At 37.3% G+C, this 21388-nt stretch overlaps 2 protein-coding genes across 2 annotated transcripts in view; both read right to left on the bottom strand.

The window, feature by feature from the left end:
* The window catches only part of LOC145766282 (ephrin type-A receptor 4-B-like), a 36489-nt gene extending 23203 nt beyond the window's left edge, over positions 1 to 13286 (bottom strand). Inside the window, exons 1-6 of the mRNA XM_082577957.1 lie at positions 13137 to 13286; positions 9889 to 9956; positions 4545 to 4660; positions 3212 to 3454; positions 2677 to 2873; positions 2352 to 2456 (exon numbers count right to left, since the gene is read on the bottom strand). Of these exons, the coding sequence (XP_082434083.1) occupies positions 2352 to 2456; positions 2677 to 2873; positions 3212 to 3454; positions 4545 to 4660; positions 9889 to 9956; positions 13137 to 13209 (802 nt within the window). The 5' untranslated portion in view covers positions 13210 to 13286. The remainder of the gene's footprint in view (positions 1 to 2351; positions 2457 to 2676; positions 2874 to 3211; positions 3455 to 4544; positions 4661 to 9888; positions 9957 to 13136) is intronic.
* Positions 13287 to 19647: 6361 nt separating this feature from the next.
* Positions 19648 to 20038, bottom strand: LOC145767053 (small ribosomal subunit protein uS19-like). Its single transcript, XM_082578791.1, has one exon. The coding sequence runs from the start codon at positions 20036 to 20038 to the stop codon at positions 19682 to 19684; it is 357 nt and encodes a 118-aa protein (XP_082434917.1). The 3' UTR covers positions 19648 to 19681.
* Positions 20039 to 21388: the final 1350 nt, after the last annotated feature.

Here is a 21388-nt window from a genome sequence, read left to right as displayed (position 1 = left end):
TTGTAGCTATCGGAAGTCTCCGTGAGGTCATTCTGACTGGATCATATTTTTTTAAACAATATTGTTGAACATTCTAGAATGACCCAAACACATGATTCTCGCATTCCGGTAGTTATAAAATGACATCAGAAGGTTGATATATCAGTAACCGCAGTAGAAAAAAACTTTCCAGATTAGATGAGCAACTGCGATAATAGGTCTAGAGTTGATTCATTTCTGCTCTGTACGGCGACTTGAGAGCCCAAGAACAGTGTTTATATGTGACACAAACTACTCCCGCCATTTTTGACGCAATTCTTACGACCTTTAACTTCAACCGAGTAATTACAGCGGAAATGATACATAAAGGAAGATTGTTAAATATTTAGACTCTTACTCGGAAAGTCATTGCTTACGCAAGCCCTATGTAAAACATATCGAAAAAATGACACTATCCATTAATCTCTTTGGGTTTATACTGTCACGAGCACTGATACGGCTTATTGATTTGATGTGAAAGTTATATTAGGTTTTTGTCAGGACTTCAAAGACTTGGTCTTACCGCAACTACAGAGAAACTTGACTTTTAAACCAATGTTCTTTGAGAGAAATGCTGTCGGCCAATGTGCCACATGCTGCTTATCAAAAGTTTTTAAACAAACAAAATAAGAAGCTTTGTCGAAATATTACATGTTCAATGGGTTAGTTACCAACCTTACAACGGTAAATTTTCCCAGCAACTGCATAACTTAAAAAACAAAAAACAAGAAGCCAAATAAATACTGATGGTACAAACGTGGTCTACATCTGGAAAAGGTTCTCAAGTGTTTTTTCTCACTGCTTGTAAATAGGACATTGTAATGTTTGTTCTCACTAGAAACTTGATGTTTGCGTTTGATTATTTCACTGCAAGAGATGACACGCAAACTGCTCCGGAGTGAGAACTGTAGTGAAGAAACTGACTTCTTACTAAGAGCAAGGTTAATATTAGTAACCGGTTAACAGAACATTGTTCAAACATTGTGACTTTGTAAGTAAACTTTTGCAAAATAAAGTGAAACTTTATTGGACTTTACTCGAAAATAATTTGACTGGAGTGCCAATAAAACTGATTTAGTGACACCGGTTACAAGCTTTCAGCATTACCTGAAACGACACCTGGCCAGCATTCGGTGACTGTGCGTGAAAGTTGACACAAGCTGTGGTTAAACAGCAATAGCAAAGATAGTGGTTTGATTGCGTGACCAAGTTTTAAGTGTCCTCGAGTTGATAAATTACTCACGTCTACCCGTGCCTATCTGCGACCAATCAAAGCAAATGCTTATGAAACGTTTTCACAAACAAACGAAGGTCAAGACGGTTTGAAAGTCATCCGAATGACGTCATTTTTGAACTTGCAACACGCTGGGATAGAATCTCAGTGCTGAGACTGGATGTCCAAAACTAGAGGTCGGAAGAACTGTGTTTACATTTTAATCATTTTACAGACTGCTAACATGATGACTGTTCCGTTCAAAGACAGAAAGGCAGACACAATCTTCAGCATTCGTTTCGACGTCTGTGACCCATGACGAAAGGCCAAAGTACATCCATTCAGCGTGCAAGTTTTACCGGAATGCCGGTGCATTGTTGAAAAATAAAAGAAATGGTCTGCACAACAGCCAAGAAAATAAGTGGAAGGGGGCAGGGGCACGCTGTCTTACAATGGCCTGCTCATTTTTCAACATCACACTTTTTCTTGCCGAATTCAACAGGGTGTAAAATAAAGAGAAAAGTCGCTAAAATCTACTCATCAGTCGTAACATTTATACGTAGAATATCTCTTTACAAAACTATTCAATGCAAATGCACGGTCCTCAACATGTACTGCATTAACATGCTATTTACTCATAGAAAACCTTCCAAGCTGATTCACACTTTAATTTCATTTATAGGACAGCTTTGATCACCAATATTGCTCACTCATATATTATATTGCATCAGCTGGACTAATTTAGTAAATATCTGCTTTCCAAAACGGAAATTGAATTTGTGTGGCGAAAATAAACAAACTACATAAATCTATAGGTTTATTTTCATAAGATCGTTATCAAAAAGAAACAAAGATAGATAAAACACAACTAAAAATCGCATCATTTCAGGAAGAGGATTGATGTGGTAACAATCATTGATTTTTAACACACAAAACCGTGTTTCTCGGCAGTCGAGTGTGGCAAGAGTTGACACAAAGTCATATCAGCGTTTCCAGCCAGCAAATCAGTCTTTGTGGAATTGACACAAGTCACACAACGCCTGCAATTGTTGATTCAATGTAAAAAACGACCAGATTCCGGGTTGAGTTATGTGAAAGAAGCTGAATAACAACTGCTTACCTTGGCATGCGCTTTTATCAGTCTTTGGCGTGTAGCCGGCTCTGCATTGGCACATGCCAGTGGGTACCTTCCATTCTCCATTGCTATTGCACCGGTATTTTGGAACTGAACCGAATTAAAATAGGAAACATTAAATAAATTGCACATTAAAACGCGTATACAGTTATATAACGTCACAAAACCGTACCAAAAGGATTGCAAGTCATAATATGCTTGTTATCATAATAATAGACAAAACCTTTCCCAAAGTTACTCATTAAACGGTTGCCTGTAACTCCATAATCTAAATCCGATTAAACTTTTATCTATTTCTCTCAAACCTAACCTTCATTTTTAGTGTACACTGCATTTGAGACACATTTTCCATTAACAGCTATAAGTGAAGCTACGCCGCCCCCAGCCACTGTCTTTGGAAAGTAAGCCAGGTTGTGAGTGGTTTCAGGACAGTAATGATAGTAGAGCTTCATGCTCATCAGAGACATGCAGGCACCTTGGTCTTGTGCAGCAATGTAGAAGCCACGTCTGTTCAAGTAAAATCACTGATTAAACTAGTTTAAAGTAGATTAAACTAGATTAAGCTAATTAAACCGGCTAGTAAATGAGTTGGTTTTCAATTGACTCAATGTCTGCAAGCAGCTTGAATGAATAAAAAAAGAAATGATTTTACAAATCGCAAAGATATTAACGACTGTCTGTTATTTAAAAGAATTGGTACGACCCGGACTGGAATCGAACCCAGGCCTACCACTAGCAGTAGCAAGAAAACTGACCAAAAAAACTATTAGCTGAGCTGACAACATGCAACAAGTAAATTGAAGACAGTGCTGATAATGATGCAGCAAAATGCATTTGAAGCATACCGTTGTAACGGTCCGATTACAAATGTCTTCTTATTGATTCCAGAAGGGCCAGCGCTGGTAGAATCGAACCTTTCGCTCGCAGCTACAGTGTCGATCTTAAGGAAGGGATTTTCACGCCATGGAGGAAAGGTACTGGATGCTACGTGGGATTGTGAGGGGTAGTAGTAGAGTGTGAATGTCTCCCGGCAATCAGGACATTTCATCACTGAAAATTCGATGTCAATGTATACCCGTTTAGCAGACCTGCGTAAAAAGAAAATTCTTTAGCTTTGCTTGCTGCAAAACATTAAAATATAATGCGTCTGAACTCTAAACACATCAGGCAAAGCAATTTGTTTATCAATATAGCATTGAATGTAAACACAGAAGATAATATGGGATAACAGATGTTCTGCAACCGAGTATACAGTATACCACGCCTGACCAAACTACCACCATAACACGTGTTCTTATAGCAGGCCAATCTGATTTTGAATCAAACGACTTTTAAAAAAAGGAGAAAGTATAACAAAACAACTTAAATGTAAATGTTTGTTTGTTGTAACATAACGCAAATTTAAGCTACATGTCGTACACGATGATATGTATTCCATTATGAATCTAATACTTGAAAATACAGGTTTAGCTTTCGTAAAATTTGCACTTCTATTGTTCTAAAAGGCAATTTCGTTATGTGAGGTTACAGTGAAGGTTTGAGTAACAACAAAATAATTGCGATGTTTAAGGGGGTGTGTGGATTAATGGCTAATTATAACTTTTTAAAACGTACTTCGTAAAAGTTTATGTTGTAGGTAAAACGTGCGATAAGCATCGGAGTTGTAAAGCATCTCTGCCTAAATACCACCGTGGCGACTTGCAATCATGACGTCATTAATGAAAGTGTTGGTGTGGGCTGAAACGATTTCTCACAACTGAAAACGCCCAAATCCGCAGCTGCTGCTGAACCGATTCCTCAATAACCCTACATTAATGGATACAAAGTCGGTCCCAGTGACTAACCCTGTATTACTGAATACAAACTCGGCCCCAGAGACTCAAACGAGAGCTAGTAAACACTAGCCTACAAACTAATTTTCAAAAAGCATTTCATGAACATTGAATATCGCTAGGCGCTTTTCTTGCTCGGACTCACTTGTTTACTAGAATTTGAGGCAAAGCTGCTGCATCATCTTTTCACATGTTCTCTTCAGTTTTGGTGTGGCTAATTTTATTCGAAATTATATAATTGCAACGACGAAGGCGTTAAAATGGCGTTTTTTACCGACAGATAAGAATTGAGATGAAGTCAGGACCTAAGTCCCGGTGATGGAGGAAGTCTATTCCACAAACTCACTTGGCATCGATGAAGGGAGACCTGGCCCAGTTATCCTGGTTCTCCTCATCTGTGTTGCACACTTGGTAGGATCTGATGGTGTTCCCGTCTACGTCAAGGCCGCTCAACTCTTCCCACTGAAAAGTAAATATATTTTTACGTTAGATTTTTGTTGTACGATGTATGTAAGGGTGAGATGAGTGCTTTCAAAATAGAAGTACACGACTAATCAGCAACCTCAACTATTCCAACTATGCTGTGTTGCGCAATTGCATTAACTTGTCACATCAGCTTCACACGTGATGTGTGTATTCTAGACTCGATGTACTTGTTCAGAGAGAAGCATGCAAATCACGTAAACTAACATTGATGGAACGATAAAGAAAGGTCGTCTGGAAACAATGTCTCGTGATACACCAAACCACTCTTAGCAACTCCGTTACTGACTGATATGGAAGCTTCGCGCAAGACATTTACTGCAAAAAGGTGATAAAAATTACATCAGGGATGAAAAGCTGAAGATTTTATGCCCAGTCTGGCGAAAGACAATCCATCACGTGACACAGAAAAGTGTGCTGCAAAGGTATTTGAAAATACTTGACTTTCGTAGTCGGTACAGCACCATGGTCTGTAAAAGTCAGATCAGTCATTTCACTTGGCGACAGCTCTATACTAAGAATCGTCGCATTCATTTAAGTGTAGTTGTTGCTAGCCTTACAATTTACGGGATTTATCATGGAAAGTTGAATATGTCAGCAGCCTACCACCGGAAAGAAAAAGATGCTGTTTTAACACAATGAGTATTATGTAAAAAGCAACTGTTGCTCGCTGGGTAATTGTCCTCATCAGAGATTGGGCATAACAGAGAAAAAACTGGGGAAGATATTAATAAAAGTTGATAGTCAATCTACCATCAACGTTCAAAGGAACTCCACCGCAAGATATCGGTATTCATCGTCAATTGACGCTCACAAATTAGATGACGCAGTACAAGCGATCACGTCTTCAGAATTTCAAATAAAAGTTGGGGTCACAAGAGCCAGAAAAAATGCTGAAATGAGTATAATGACCACTTGAATGCTGTCGGAACAAAACCAGCTTAAACGCACACCGCCGATTTCACAAACGAATAGCTTCGAAATAATTGAGCTGCAATGGATCAACGAAAAATTACGTCGCAAAGTTGTATGCGAAACACAACCTTTGGACGACTTCTTTTCCCTTCATGAAGCACCCCAGGTAGTAGTTGCACCTTTTTACATTGATTCGATGTGTGCAGCTTTCGAATCAATATGAAAAGGGCCAACTTCCCAGACAGTTTGTTTCTTTCGGATCACGCAAAAATATTTTAATACATTATTGCGCAAGAACTACCAGGAATGCTACGTTCTGACGAACGCTTTTGTAGCTGTTTGATTGTTTTGACAACGATATAATGTAGTCAGAAGTGTTGTCACGTGCCGACGTGACGTCAACTCCATTGTCAGGGTTTTTTCACAAGCATTTCGGTTCCTCGTAGAGTTATCACTTGTTTCATGTGATTGCATATTTGGAAATATGACTTATTGATCGGTTTGTCACAGCCGAAGAGAGTCTTAACATTTTTTTTTTGTGTGAAATTGATCACCACAATGGAGAGCATTCTTCCACGAAACCGGACAAATATGCAGGGTGTCCGTATCGACCAAAGGTCACAATATTTATTTCTTCTGCAAACACCGTTCAAAGTAATATAATACACATAAAGACGAACAACACCCTTTTTACCGCGGGGTCGTAAAAGGAAAGCACCCCAAAAGGCTAAAACCATAAAAAAGTTTTTGTGACAATGAGCAACAACACTAAAAGAAAAATCTGCTATTTTACCCAGCTACATTTGATATATGTTTTCAAAGTCAAAAGTCGTTAGAATGATAGCCAAGCTCGTTGGTTGATAGTAAAGTACTACACTGCTGATTTGAAGCGATTCTTTCGGTGAGGGAGCATCGCATACTTGTCAGCTTACACGGACTTCATGAGATAGCAACAGTTGCTGGTCAATGATCATTCTAAAAACCAGCCTGAGCTGATTTAGCGATAAACATCCAAACAATCTCTGTCCAGTGGGATTATTTGATGACAGCCTATTTTTTTCTGCGCGTGTGGCCTTGAAAAAGATATTAAACATTAAATTTTAAAGCTATAACTGCTATGCCATAAAACAATTTGAATTTCAAGAACGCATTTTTACTGTTTGCAAAGCATGCGCTATGATGATGATGCAAAGACACGTAAATTTTGTGATTTCATGGACCGACATGGGGGTTTTCCAGTGGAAAGTATCACAGGTGGCATCAAAAGATGCCAACTAAAGCTGGATAAACCAAGTTTTACTTTGTTACTAAGCTTCAAAGTCCGGCTGATCTTTGCTGAAATTGTTGAGAGCTTATTCAGAAGATGCAGTCCCAAAAGGTAACGTCCCAAATGTCCAGAAGTCTTTGAAACTTGATGCTTTTTGTCAACATAAATATAGCTCATGAAAAGACCTAAGAGTCAACCTTTGTTCTGAGACCGCTACATAGCATTAGAGACTAATTCAAGATATGACCAATGAGGTAACTATGGTAACATTCCTGATTGAACAGGTTCAAACCAATTTGAACTTTTAATCTTGACTTGTGCTTTTGAAAGGTTTGAAGTGGCAAACAAAACTCAATTTTTTTAACATCTTTCGTAATTCTTCCTTCACTGTGATGCCATGACACGTTGAAAAGATGTAAGCATTACGATTCTAGCCATCAAATCAGGATTTTTCTCAAAATGATTTGTCTGCGCACGTTGGATCAATATAAAAATAACTAGATTTGCTCAGGTATCCCTAGATTTGTTGTGTAAAAACAGATATCAATCAATCTTGCAAATGCAACTTGTGATTGCTCAAAGACCGTTCATCCAACCTGCTCCTTGATAAAACATTTTTCCAACGCTAAGATGTCCGATCAACATTGAAACAAGCCTTTATCAAAGGAGAAACGTCCTAAACAAAAGTATGTTTGACCAGGTCCCGACCAGTCATTTCTTCATTGATTCTACGTTTGCAAGCGCTGAATCAAGTAAAAATAGACTGATTTTGCCATCAAGCTTGAGTTTAATTGTTTCTTCTCGAAAGTCTACGCCCCGGTTGGTCAACAGTTTCCGCGTCTCAATCAAATCGAAAGAAAACGAATCGAAAATAGAATAGAATGAATAAGCAGAAAATCATGACTCTCATGTATAAACAAGGTTGGGAGGTCAAACAGGGATTTCAGAATTTAAAGAGATATTACGAAAGAGAGTCATTGTACAAACTGGCCGTTTGAATTTCCAAAGTAAAGTTCTCGAACGCAGCAAATACTCTCTACTCTTCACCAAAACTCTAACATAAAAATATCTTTTTTTTTAATTAAGGCACTTTAAAGTAACAACTTGAACTAGTTTTGTAATCTCATCCAAATTAAACTTTTTGATCTGCTAAATTAGGTAGGCTACTAATTTTTGTCACTAGGTAAATCTGCTCGTTAAATCCACACCAATCACAAATGATTTTAGGTTGAGTTAAAATGAAATCTTTAATAGTTTAGTTTTAAAACTACAAGAGTTAAGCCTTTAATATTTTAATTCTTTTTTAAAGTATTGAAAAAAATGAAAGGAAAAAAGAAACCGACATGGCAATCATAGTTCAAATGATACTTTGAGACGGTTGGTAAGCGACAGGATATAAAGATTACTGATGTAAACATCACTAATCAAAACAGGATAAACTGTAGGGTGGTGACCCATGCCACTTGACATTATGAACTGGACAATGCGATTATACACTGCGGTACCTCAGCAACAGCAACCGCAGATAGTCAGTACCGAACCGTGATATAGAGTGAACACAATGTGATATATGACGGTGTGTGCTAACAGTAAAGTTATTATGTGCAAATTTATATTAAGTATTTTTCCCAGGTCATCATTGTTTGGTTTGCAGTTTAATGTTGTGTTTCTGTTGCGCTGTGTGTTCACATCAACCGTACACAGATTGTTGGCAGGTGGTACCACTTGAGCCTGATTGCTTTGACACTTCATTGTTAGATGCTAGATGCTAGATGGGCGCGGACCGACAATCAGTTAACGTGCGAAATTTGTAAAAAAGTAAACAGGGAAATTTTAATTAGGTGACACGGCCACATAAACTAACTGTTAGCGATAAGCAAGGCTCAATTTTGAAGAGCTTGAGCGATTTTTTGTGTTGCGTTTATATCCAAGAAAGGATCTAATCAAAAAAATAAGTGTAGGCTGCTTTATTCAACATTTCTTGTTTGTCTTTTTAAAAGAAACCTTGTTTTATCAAGAAACTGCTATTTTGATTAACATACCTAGCCTTGAAGCGTGGCTAAGCAAAATTTAAATCGAAAGTTGTCGTTTGATGTTTGCTTGAATGTGACACAGTAGGCAGCCAAGCAACAACAAATAAAGTAGCAATTATCTTGTTCAATGGGCAAGGTAACAAACTTGGTGCAATCACCAGGCATATGAAAACGTTTTAAAATTGCGCGATTGACATGACTGCAGAATATGACACCGATGCAAGGCCTGTCAAGATATTTGCTCGTAATTTTACAGAAATTGAAGACCTAAGACAAGTAATCAAGGTAATAGCAATATATTTCAACGATGTTGAAGCAATGTAAGAAAAGGAAAGTTTACCAGCTGGGACACTAAACACAAACTAAGAAAGGATATATACACTTGTTTCACATCTCCAAGCAAACTTTTCAATTTGTAGTTACAGCTTGTTACAATCAACAAGCAATCAGCATATGTTTGCATGATAAATCTCAGACTTTAATTTATGACTGGGTAAGCTAAAATACAAAGTGGAAACTGCTTGGCGCCACCAGTTTGCATCATCCTAAATTTTGGTAGAACATTTACGCGCACCTATCCTCACTATTCACTTGCTCCATTATCACGAACGAAACCGCAACAGTGCTAAATTTTTAAAAACATAAAACTCTTTTGCCCGAAGTAAAACCGAAATCAAAATCACATAAGATATATTGTCCTTTTAACCTTACGATTTTCCGAAAGAACACGAAACACGCTATCGCTACAACTCGAGAAATAAATACGGCGGTTTATTTTATAATTGTGCATTCTTCTGCACCTTTATACTTTAAGTACATTATATGTACAGGACGTAATAAAACACTTCGCTGACATATCAAAGTGTTTTCATTAAGCCTATGAGCATTAGTTCAGTGGGGAGCATCACAATATTCTTGTCAATGCGCCTATTTGTGGTCAACTGACGTTGTATTTGTGTAAATTTAATAACAAGCACCATAAAAATGCTTACCCCATTGTAAGGAGGATTCAAGGTCCAGTCCAAATCGCTTGTAGCCGCTTTGGTATCATAAAGGATGTCTGAAGGAAAAGATAACAGAGTTACACAACATAACGATAACAAAAATGACGTGAGGAGCTGATATTAACTCATTCGCATATAATAACAAATGCCTTGATGAAACAATATCACAAAACTGGAGTTACAATGAAATCATACATCAAAGCATATCTTTTGACTTTGAAAGAGGATTTAATGAAATAAAAACTACTGTCTTCAATAACATTTGTCAAAGCCCCTGAAGAAAATGACAATAAAGCACGAATCAGACTTATTAACATGAAACAATCTCCCAGAGTAAACAAAAAAGGGCAAATTTTGACATCGACATAAAAACTACATGAAGTGGTTGTATCAATATAACATCGTATTTCGCTGGCTTTAGTTTACCCTTACAATTGGCCTGTGCAAAGCACAGTAGCGCGTAGCCTACAAACCCAGTTGATGAAAAAATTTGTTCTATGTTTTATCTCTTTATGTGTTGCGAAATTTGGATGTACTGTATTTATATTACCAAAATTCGTAACCGCTAAAACAGGAAATTTGTAAATCCGCTCTATCAGATTTCTTGACCGTGAATCCATGTTCTATTTAATTTAAATTCTATGCAAATGAAGTAGTTTCACGTTGGATTAAACCGTCACAGTTTGTTTCAGATACAAATTCCGAAAAATAATCCCATCTTGTCATTCAGTCCATAGGCTACTCTTGTGCAGCAAGCGTTGTCTTTTATGTTTAGGTTGATTCAACATTTGCAGAGGTTAAATCTATGACAGAATACTGTTTTGATATGGGGTATTCACTCAAAAAATAACTCTCAGTGATCATGTGCTACCTGGACACTAAAGCTACTAGTTTCACATTTTATCTGCATAGTTTTTACTATATGCAATTTGCTATTTTGTCACACAAGACAAAAGAAAAGACAACCGCGTATGCACAAAACTAAAGTTTTTAAGATAACATTCGAAAGACTTTTCAATCCACAAGTAAAACTTATGTTAATTGTTACAATATTGAATAAAGGATGACAATTTAGTTTGTTAAAACGTTATAAGTAGCCTACCGTAGTTTTTTTGTAAAGATAGAATTGCAATTTTACACTAATTTGAACAGCTGAAAGCGAATTAAAACTTTTTATGAAAATTGTCTACTCACTCGAATTTCGCAATCAAGAGTCGTGTTACACAGATATATCCAACAAAACACAGAACGGATGATACACACATTAAAGAAATACGGGAATCCTCAAGTCAGAAATTTAAAATTATGAATCAATTGAGTAATCAAACAACTTGGGACTGTTAAGAGAAAAGCTCACTCTATACAAATATTAATGACTTTCGTGGCCTGGTAAAAATAAGTTTTACGCGCATAGAGATTAGTAAGGTTTTGGCAAATTCGGATAACTATGGATGTACGAAAAACATTTGTTTTCGGTTTAAGGCAAAAAATTTTTTTTTTCTATTCCAGGCATCAAAAAATGATTTGACAATTACAATTGCAAACCAGGCGTTGTTATAACTTTGAATTATCAAGCCCGGGTTTAGGTTCTTTCTTTTGACTGAAAAGTCAAGAAACTCCACGTATAACAAGACAATCTCAAGATCTCAAATGGGTGCCAATTATTGGAAATCATTAAATTGATCACAAAAGAAAAATGTTAACAATTTCCTTCTGTCACAATGGCCATGTTCTTCGTACGCAAAAATAAGCTGATGATAATGAGTTGTAAAATTCTTATCAGTTGTGGTCAGCCAAGGGCGAAAAGAATATGTGGCATATTTTCACTACAGGAAGGCATTTATCACCTGAAAATTATTGAACACATTCAGGCAACCGAAGTAATCTTTGAAAATTTAGATCATTCGTATTTTGAACGAGTTTATCAGAATATTCTATTTGTTGGGTATGCATTCAGTACAGGCAGTGCCATCTAAGTCATTGTAATATGAATTCTAGTGTGTAAGTTTATCATACGCGCATATATAGGCCTATTAAGATGATAACTAAGTCACACCAACTTAAACTTGGCAGCAAACATGCCGAGCATGTCTAAGAAACATAAATTAACTTCAACAAATAAAACTGATCCAAAAGCATTCCATAGCTATTTGAACGCACGAAGTCATACAAGGCTTGTATTTATGTTTCTTCTCTGACATTTAATAAAATATTTGCAAACGCATACGCAAAGTGAACAGGGCTGCGGGACACACTGTTTAAATGTACGTAACCTCGTCAATACATTATTTGCTGAAAAAAATTTTTCCCGAAATTGGTCGTCAGTTATGATAAGATGAAAGATAAAACGAAAAACATACAAATAATAATTCATTTCGGAGCGTAAACGCAAATATTGCTGTCAGATTGTCAACAAATGTTATTTGAAAGCCTTATTATCTTTGAAAAACTTAAGAAATATTTGAATGTCACAAGCGACTTCAAGTAAGCCTTTGATATTTCAGCTTCAACTGACATCACGGCTTCACATAGCGAAGTTAAAATAGTCGCTCGACCATTTCAGCTACACTGCACAGCTCTTTCTTTAGAACGGGGCGCGCCTTGAGTACATATATTAATTTTGAACCAAAAATTCATATCCTTTAAAGCTAACAGACGTTTTAACCGTACAATGACACCACAATGCCGTTAAGTCGATTTAAATTTAAGTAATCAGCACACAGCCTTGGTTTTCTTTTAAGTTTTATCATCGGCCAAATCGCACATATATCAGAACTATTAGTATACAGGGTTTGGTCAAAGTAATGGGCATTAAACAGTGTCGCTTGGGAGTCACTAATCCCTGCTTTATCATTTGATTAGTAACTCCAAGACGACTTTATTTATCTTGTACTCAACCAACAACTTTATAGTGACGCGCTAGATTTCTTAAAGGTCATCAAATAGTGGTAAACAGGGTGGTAAATTTTTCCAGTGCAAAACAACTGTAACAACTGTTGAACTGGTTTAACCAAACAATGGAACCGAAAAGCAAATAAAGGTAGGATAACTCACGAATCGTTTATTACATTTTATAACGTTGATACAACAAAAATTTACTAACAGATGTGGAAAAAAACTTAAGAAAGCGTTTGTTCAAGCCCAAAGAGAAGACGTCGGTACATAAAAGTACCAACAGAAAAACTTGCTGTTTTCTAAGCTTTTGATAACACAAAACAATTAGCTCATATACTTACATGTGTCCGATTTTGAATAGTCAATAAATGTCAACAGAACAAACCAGCATGCAGCCAGTTGATAATATCCCATTCTCCAAACGAAATATTTTCCTTGTGATTCCGGTGGTATGCTTAAAAGTAGATGTATCTTGTCTTCGAGTGGTGTACTGGAAGTAGCAGTTCAATTCAAATCAAAGGTAAAGACTTATTTTTACGCGTTTTGGATTTAAGCTTCGCAGATAATAAATATCTAAAAAGAATACAGTTCACTCAGGTGATGTGGCAATTCCGTGCAAACCAGATAAGCTACTTTAATAACACACTCTTCAGTTGTACCTCGCAATCAACCCGTAGGCCTATCGTTGCCTGCCCTATGCTGAATAATACTGTAGGCTACAAGGCTAGATAACATAAACATTTGCACCTTTGCTTACAAATTTACGTGATGTAGTCTTAGGCTGCTCGTCTGCCAACTACAGGGCAGTAATGTGGATAATACAAGAAACACTTCAACCTAGTGTACTTGAATGATGCGCATCATCAGTCGAGTAGGTGTTTTCCTTTACAATAACCACTCTTACTGTTGTTCTTGTGTCATTTGCACCCACAAGACGGAAATTAAAAGCGTTAGCATTTTATTCAAAATTTGTATCCTGGAAAAGTGACTGCTACAAATACAAACCACTATGTCTTAATTGACAGGCGTAGCCTAATTTCAAGCTGCCTGGACCAATATGAGGGTAAAATTAGTCTTGAAAACAACGAGAAACATTGGTTACCACACTGACCCTCAATCACTTTGCTTTAATTCCCCTTTTCAATAACTAGACCCTTAAAGTCAAGGAAGGGTTTTCGCTGAGTACATCATCGCTGATTCACACGAAAAGCCGATTGAAATGAGTTGTTCTGTTTTGTCGACATAAACCTGGATAGCCTACATTGCCTCACCATGATCATTCATCAACCCCTCAGCAGACTAAATAATATATTCTATTCAGCGCTCAGTGAAACAAATTACGCACTGGCAGGACTTTTCTTCTTCTCTGCTTGCTAAATTGGCATCTCTCGCTTTCTTTTTTCTCTCATCAAATACAAATTCTTGGAACGTGTCGCATGAAACAGTTTCGACATTCCTTGATGAAATAAAACGCCCAGTCGCCAGTCGGCCAACATTTCCTTGGCGTTTGGAAATATTGTCAATTTCCGGGGCTGTACGACATAGTTTCGCTTTGTTCTGGTGACAAGATATTTTCGCTTACGCCAGCCTACACAATAGACGATTTGCTTACATGTTTGCTCTAAGTTGCTGACAAACCAATTTTATTGAAGAAGGCAACCTACACTGGTCAAGGTGATTTGGTTCCGCTCTGCTGTTAGAATGATCGCTATAATAGACTGCTCCAATTAAAAATATTCTGTACTTGTCCACAAGGCAACAAGGTTATGTTAGAACTTATAAAGCTATGTAACAGAGCTTAAACAAGGGTGGATTAGCGTGTTCATAAAGATGTCACTTCGGCTTACACGAAAAACAAACAAGCAAAGAGGACGCTAAACAGACCACTAATCCGCTGACGGATTTAGCTCGCAAAATGGTAACGTAATAGTTTGTTTTAGCGATAATCGTCAATCATAACATAGAGTGCATAAAACGTGTTCGTTAGTTAGGCGTGATATACTGCCGAAAAATGACTTACAAAAATGTGTTAACATCACTTTGCATTTAACCTTTTTATAACACCCTTTTCTGTTGCTTCAATGTTGCTGGACAATGAAATGAAACTAAAAATGCATTGACTATCCTTTTTTTAACAGTTGTGCAGTGGCGTTGATATGTGGCTCTAAGGGGTAAGTTTGGATCCGGGCCGGCTAGGGATTGTGTTAGGGGTCCGAAACCTTTCTAAGCGGGCCGGAAACTCAAAAAAAAGTTTTGCATTATTTGATTATATGTGCATTTATGGAAGATATGAGAATTCATAGGTACCAGAACCAAAAGGTTCTCTCAACGGTCCTGCAATTATGTGTGGGAAAGGACGGAGCATTTTAACGTGAAAGGAGAAATAAAAGAAATTGGTATTACGTAACTCATCTTTATGATTGAGCGTTAAATCAATTTCTCCTTACTTGTTTCAAAAAACCGTTTGAAACGCTGCCCAGCTTTTTAAGTCAGATAAAATTTAAACTTATTGAAAAGACACATTTTCTTCCCTATAAACAAGCCAAATCTAAACACAACATTAAAATTACTAGGAAGGGTTGGTTGGCATTGAATAATTGGAAAGAAATATAAATGTTTGATTTGTCAGCATTGTATGTGCTTCCAATCTACGTTGATCTTTAAATTTTCTGCGACAGAAATCTTTTCAAACATACCATTGATTTGATGGACCATTTTAAGTTAAAGTTTTCCAGGGAAGTTTTCGCAATGAAACATCTATAACACAGTTAGGCTATTTCTTTTCAGATAAAGAAGAAGTTTTGCAGAGCGGCCTTTTCTTTTCTGTCACAATAGCTTACAGCGACGAGCCAAGACTTTAGACAAGTAGAAGTAGCCTTGACGAGTAAACCTCTCCGGAAAAGGTAAAATAATAAAAATGAACCACCAGCTCGGCAGCAAACTAGCAAATCAACAAAAGTTTACACGAAAAATATCACCTAAGCTGAAGTGTACTGGCCTACTTAATAGCGTTGTATAGAGGGTTTAAGGGGTACTTTTGGATCCGGGCCGGGAATGAATTGAGGGGCCCGCCGTAATCTTTCCAAGGGGCCCGAAACTACTAGTGCGTTTTTCTAAGAAGTGTTTCAATGTGGGGCCTGAGAATTCCATTGGTACCGAGCCCGAAGGATCTTCTCAACAGTCTTGGTACTACTTACTGTTATGTTAAAAAGCAAGTCGAATGTTTGACTTGTAGCCTACCATAAAAAGTAAGTTGAAACCACAAGATTTAATGACGATGGAAAGTTTAGCGTCAAACTTTTCAACTCATTTCCAAATTGAATGAAACAAGTTCTGTTTTTAATGACATGAACGTTGAATTAGGCCTATGTGCAATTGCATTCAAATGTTAAAAACGAAGCAAATGGTTTGCTCAGTAGCAGGGCCGGATTTAGCTGATGGGGGGCCCGGGGCAACTGCCCCCTCTGCCCCCCCCCCTAAATCCGGGCCTGCTCAGTAGTAAGCTTAAGCGGAAATAAAAAGTTCAGTTATTTGTCAGTGGTCAGTTTTTGTTAATTTAGTACTTTTTTCCTCTTTTATATTTTCTTGTAAAGTTGTAATGTTGTTTTGAAATCAAGTCATGGTGCAGTTTCTGGCAGATTTTATTTCTAATTTCGCTGTGGAATATACTCGCATTTAATTTCATCTTCCTGGGGAGCTCATAATGAGTATTGGCGCATCTATTCAATTCAATTCAATTTTATTTTTCTTTGTCAGAATGCAAAAGAAATGATGTTGTGAAAAAGAAATACAGTAACAAAACCAACAAAAGAAAAAGGTGGCAAAACCATAATGGTTTAAGACGTGCATAAAAGGATCTAACATTGTGGTATATGCATCGATAAATATAGTTAAGCACGGCCACCAAACCTGATACTTTAAAACAAGTAGATGAATTAGTTAAGAATCAGTCGCCTCCTCGTTCCTGAAACAACTGGAGCGCCAATTCTTAAAGCAATGAGAACACGACTGAACCCAACATCACAAAAACAAACTAATACACACACACATATTGTAATTACGCAACGGATTATCAAAACACGGACTATTTACAGATTTTATACAGAAATAAAGTGTTTGCAGCAACGATATTAAGTAGCTTATAAATTGCAGAACAAATACACAATATGGCAGCTCATTATCAAGATAAAATAGTTAAAAAAGCTTCGTTTTTTAAATTAATTTCCTGCACATGTAAGAGCATAAGAAGTATGATGATATAGCAGCGTGTTTTTGGTATTGCCAATAAGAGTTGAATCATCTTTTATAGCATCAGTGAGGGATGGAGTGTTTTTGGTATCGCCAATGAGAGGTGGAGACTCTTTGGTAGTGCCGATGAAGGATGTAGTGTCTGAGTTGTTTCAAGCATCTAAACAATAATCTTACGAAAAGTCAAGCGATCCTCTGAACAAACATAATAGCTTATAATAATCAGGGGGTAGTTAGATGCAAGCTTGTAGTAACTTAGTGATATATTCTTATCTGGCAAATATTAAATTATGCAATATAGTAGGCTATAGAAGCTTATTCATGGAAGAGTAAGGACAGTATAATACTGAACACAGAAAACTAACACAGAAAGATAATGTTCTATGTTTGATAGATCATAATTTTCATTATAGTGCAGTTAGTCATTGGAAAGCAATGAATATGTTTTGCATTTTGGAAAGGAACACCTGACTGGTGTAAACCAATGTAGGCTACACATCAGCCAACTAATCATAGTTATTAAAAAGTCAATCGTTTATTGTTAACCGTGAGAATTTTGAGGAAAAATCAACTTAATTGCAACGCTATGAAGCCTCCAATCTGGCTTATGTGCCACACTTTCCCATACTTGGTGTCAGTGGCGGCTCGTCAATAGAAACTGCACAACTGCAGCACCCCCTGCACATTTCAGCATTTTCTTTTTTTATTAATTTCACGTTTTTTTTTTCTCATTTTTTCTATAAATCCTACCAACTAGAAGTTTCATAATTTCTGGATATTAGAAAATATTATGATTTTTTAAGTTTTATATTTGGAAGCTCTGAACTGCAAGCTCTGCAGTTGCAATCTTATAAAAGAAGAACAAAGAGAAATTGTGACGTCATTTTTGGCTGAGGTTGCTTAAAAATCCCACAATTCCGAACTGTAAATTCTGCAGTTGCTGGTCAGGCTAGGTACTGTAACAAGTATACTTCATTGTTTTTAAGCACGATATTGGTGCTCTTTCACAAAACGCCTTGTTGGTCAACCGGACAAAATGATGACGCCACAATACCTCACACACGTTGGAATGTACTATTATGAAGGAGAAAGTGCGGGGTGGAAATGCACTGAAACACACTGAAAGGAAATTGTCTCCCATTTATTGATTTGTTGTTCAATTTCAACAAATTTGCTATCGTTGGAAAGCACAAGCATAGATCTAACCAACTAAGTTAATACCAAGTCCCAAAATACTACTAGCTCTATCTGGTGGCCACCTAAACTTGACCAAATGCAAACCATCACCAAAACTTCATTTTAAATGATAAACAATCTAAATCAAATCCAATTAAAAGAACATGTTACTGTTTATTGAAGTGCTAACTTTCATTTTCATATCTTATTTAATATATGAGCAATTGTTGTTCGAAGACAGCCCCCCAACGAAGCTTTTGCCCAATGCATTTCACTGGCGAATCAATCGTCTTTCAGTTCACGCTCTGCGTGATCACGATAATTAATTGTCTCCCATTTATTCATTTCTTGCTCAATTTCAACAGATTTGCTATCGTTGAAAAGCACAAGCATAGATCTAACCAACTAAGTTAATACCAAGTCCCAAAATACTACTAGCTCCATTTAGTGGCCACCTAAACTTGACCAAAAGTTCAATGAATTGAAGTCTAAAAAGGTATATAGGCTACTTTTGCCATGATCTATAGCAAAGTGTAGCGTAATAAGGCTTTTCAAGATTGTAGAAAATAAAGCAGTAGTCTTATCTACATCCCAAGTGAAAAATACTTTTTAAGGAAAAAAAATTCCTTTCAGCCTTAAAATAACCTACGGAATATGTCCCAAAAGTGATTGCTTGCACAGTCCCATTGGTCATTCAACCACCAGTTTGTGTTTAGCTTGTCTGAAAACATATCACAGTACAATGTGTACTTTTCTGTTGAGATTTTTGTTTGTTTGTTTGTTTGTTTGTTTATCTTTATCCTGCATTGCGGGAAAGCGGACTTGAGCGCTCTGCATCGGTGTACGCCTTCCGACATACACCTGACCCACGCTGCAGCCGACGACAATGTCTGTTTTCGGTTGTCTACTCTACTTATGACTTAAATTTGGTACTACCCATTACTCGAAATCGAGAGGCAATTATCGTAGAGTTTCTTGCCCAGAGAAACAACAGCAATTGCGGGTGGCTGGAGTCGAACATGCAGGCTCTCGACTGCGAGCCCAACGCGCTAACCACTCGGCCACTGCTGCCGATGATAGCATCTGATGGATGGCCGGCCACTGATGCTGAGATAGCATCAGACCCAACCATATAGCTTAAACTTTTATGCCAGGTCCCACTTGATACAACTTATTCATAGTGTAGAAACTGTTAACGACAATTAACCATTTAAAGTTACTTTGAGAGCAGAAAAAACAATCAACTGATGTCGCCACTTAACTGCACAGCTCCCTTTCAAAAAGCACGATGGCTTATGTCAAAAGAATAGATATGCAATTATGCATTCATTAAAAATAAATTTACCAATTTAACATGTTTTTGTTATTTCTATTTGGAAACCTTTGCAGCAAGCATTTCACGTTGAAATTTATCTAAAAATTTTTTTTTTGAAATGTTGTTATTGTATTTGAGCAATGTCGCTTATTTGAGTGGGATGAAACGTGAGGAGTGAGTGGCTTCAATACCGGGTCTTCCGTGCTTCACCGGCTTGTAAGTGATGCTGAATTCTCCAAGGTATCGACCGATCATCTCAGGCTTGATCTCAACCTGGTTGAAGGTCTTGCCGTTGTAGACACCAACCATGCTTCCGACCATCTCTGGTTCGATGATCATGTTGCGGAGATGAGTCTTAACAACATCTGGCTTCTCCATCGGAGCAGCGTTCTTCTTGGCCTTACGCAGCCTCTTCAAGAGCGCCATATGCTTTCGCTTCACTCCTCTGTTGAAGGCTCTTCGTTGGCGGCAGCAATACAAGTTCAATAATTGCTCACTTGTCATTTGCTTTCGTATTTTTTTAGATCTTGGATATCGCCACCAAACGGTCAACCATCACTATCATTATGTTTCGGCCACAGGGGTTCATACGAATCACATGGAAAACCTGTGGTTGAATTTTACACGGAAATTTAAAAGAATGGGTGGCACCACAAGACACATGATACCTGGGTATCTTGATGAATTTATGTGGCGACATCAGTTTCCACGGGGACGACATTTTCCGGAAGTTCTCCGCGTCATAAGGGAGTCCTACCCCTTACTGTAGCCGCCACATCGTCCATTTGCCAAAAAAATAGCCCTTTTCAGGGCTGCCTAATGATAACAAAGAGTTGCTGCCCACATACTTTGTGTAGTTTATTCTATTACAAACAAACTAGGCTAACAAAAGTGCAATGTCACATAAAACAAAATTATTTTTTTAACTTTAATATACTTTGTGATGTTTATTCTATTACAAACAAACTAGGCTAACAAAAGTGCAATGTCACATGAAACAAAAATATTTTTTTAACTTAACTTAACAAAAGTTACGTTTGTAACATGATTTTTGTTTGTCAACGTTTAAGGTTTGGGCCTATGAATCATTTGTTTACACACACGGATGCCTTTGGAAAAATGACTTCGTGTGGTTATGAAAGAACACGAGAATGCAAGCCCAAGTCATTTCATTAAGGTTTCGTTACTTACCTTTGATCCATATTTAAGGCTAGGTTTATTAGGCCTATGTGTTGTAAAAAAAATACTTGGCTAAGAATTGAACAAAACATAAATATCCGCACCCACTGTCTCGCTGGTTGTTGTTTCTTTATATTATTTGCAGAAGTTTCTCCATCCAAATGGGACCAATTTCCCGGCTCCTGCACTTGGAGCTGACATCACTTGCTTCCTCAGCCGAGCTTTTCCAGTTGATGTCGACTGCGGGCCGAGTGACAAGAACTCTACCACGACCTTCCAAAAGATCAAAGTTCCACACCGCTCTAGAGCACACACCGCTTTTCTATTGATCAGTGTTTGTTACATTACTTGATTCGGACAAGCCATTACACCACCAATTAGGCTATTTGCACTAGCCTACCTGGTTTAATGCATTGCCAACACTTCATATCAAATAATATCAATCTTTCTTGATGGAGCTGATTGTACCAGATGAGATGAAGATGAACCACAGATTTTGAGACTTGGTATTAACTTAGTTGGTTAGATCTATGCTTGTGCTTTTCAACGATAGCAAATCTGTTGAAATTGAGCAAGAAATGAATAAATGGGAGACAATTAATTATAGTGATCACGCAGGGCGTGAACTGAAAGACAATTGATTCGCCATTGAAATGCATAGGGCAAAAGCTTCGT

The sequence above is a fragment of the Aplidium turbinatum genome, chromosome 3 (assembly GCF_918807975.1).
Source record: "Aplidium turbinatum chromosome 3, kaAplTurb1.1, whole genome shotgun sequence".
NCBI lineage: Eukaryota > Metazoa > Chordata > Ascidiacea > Aplousobranchia > Polyclinidae > Aplidium > Aplidium turbinatum.
This window is presented reverse-complemented; position numbering and strand designations above follow the sequence as displayed.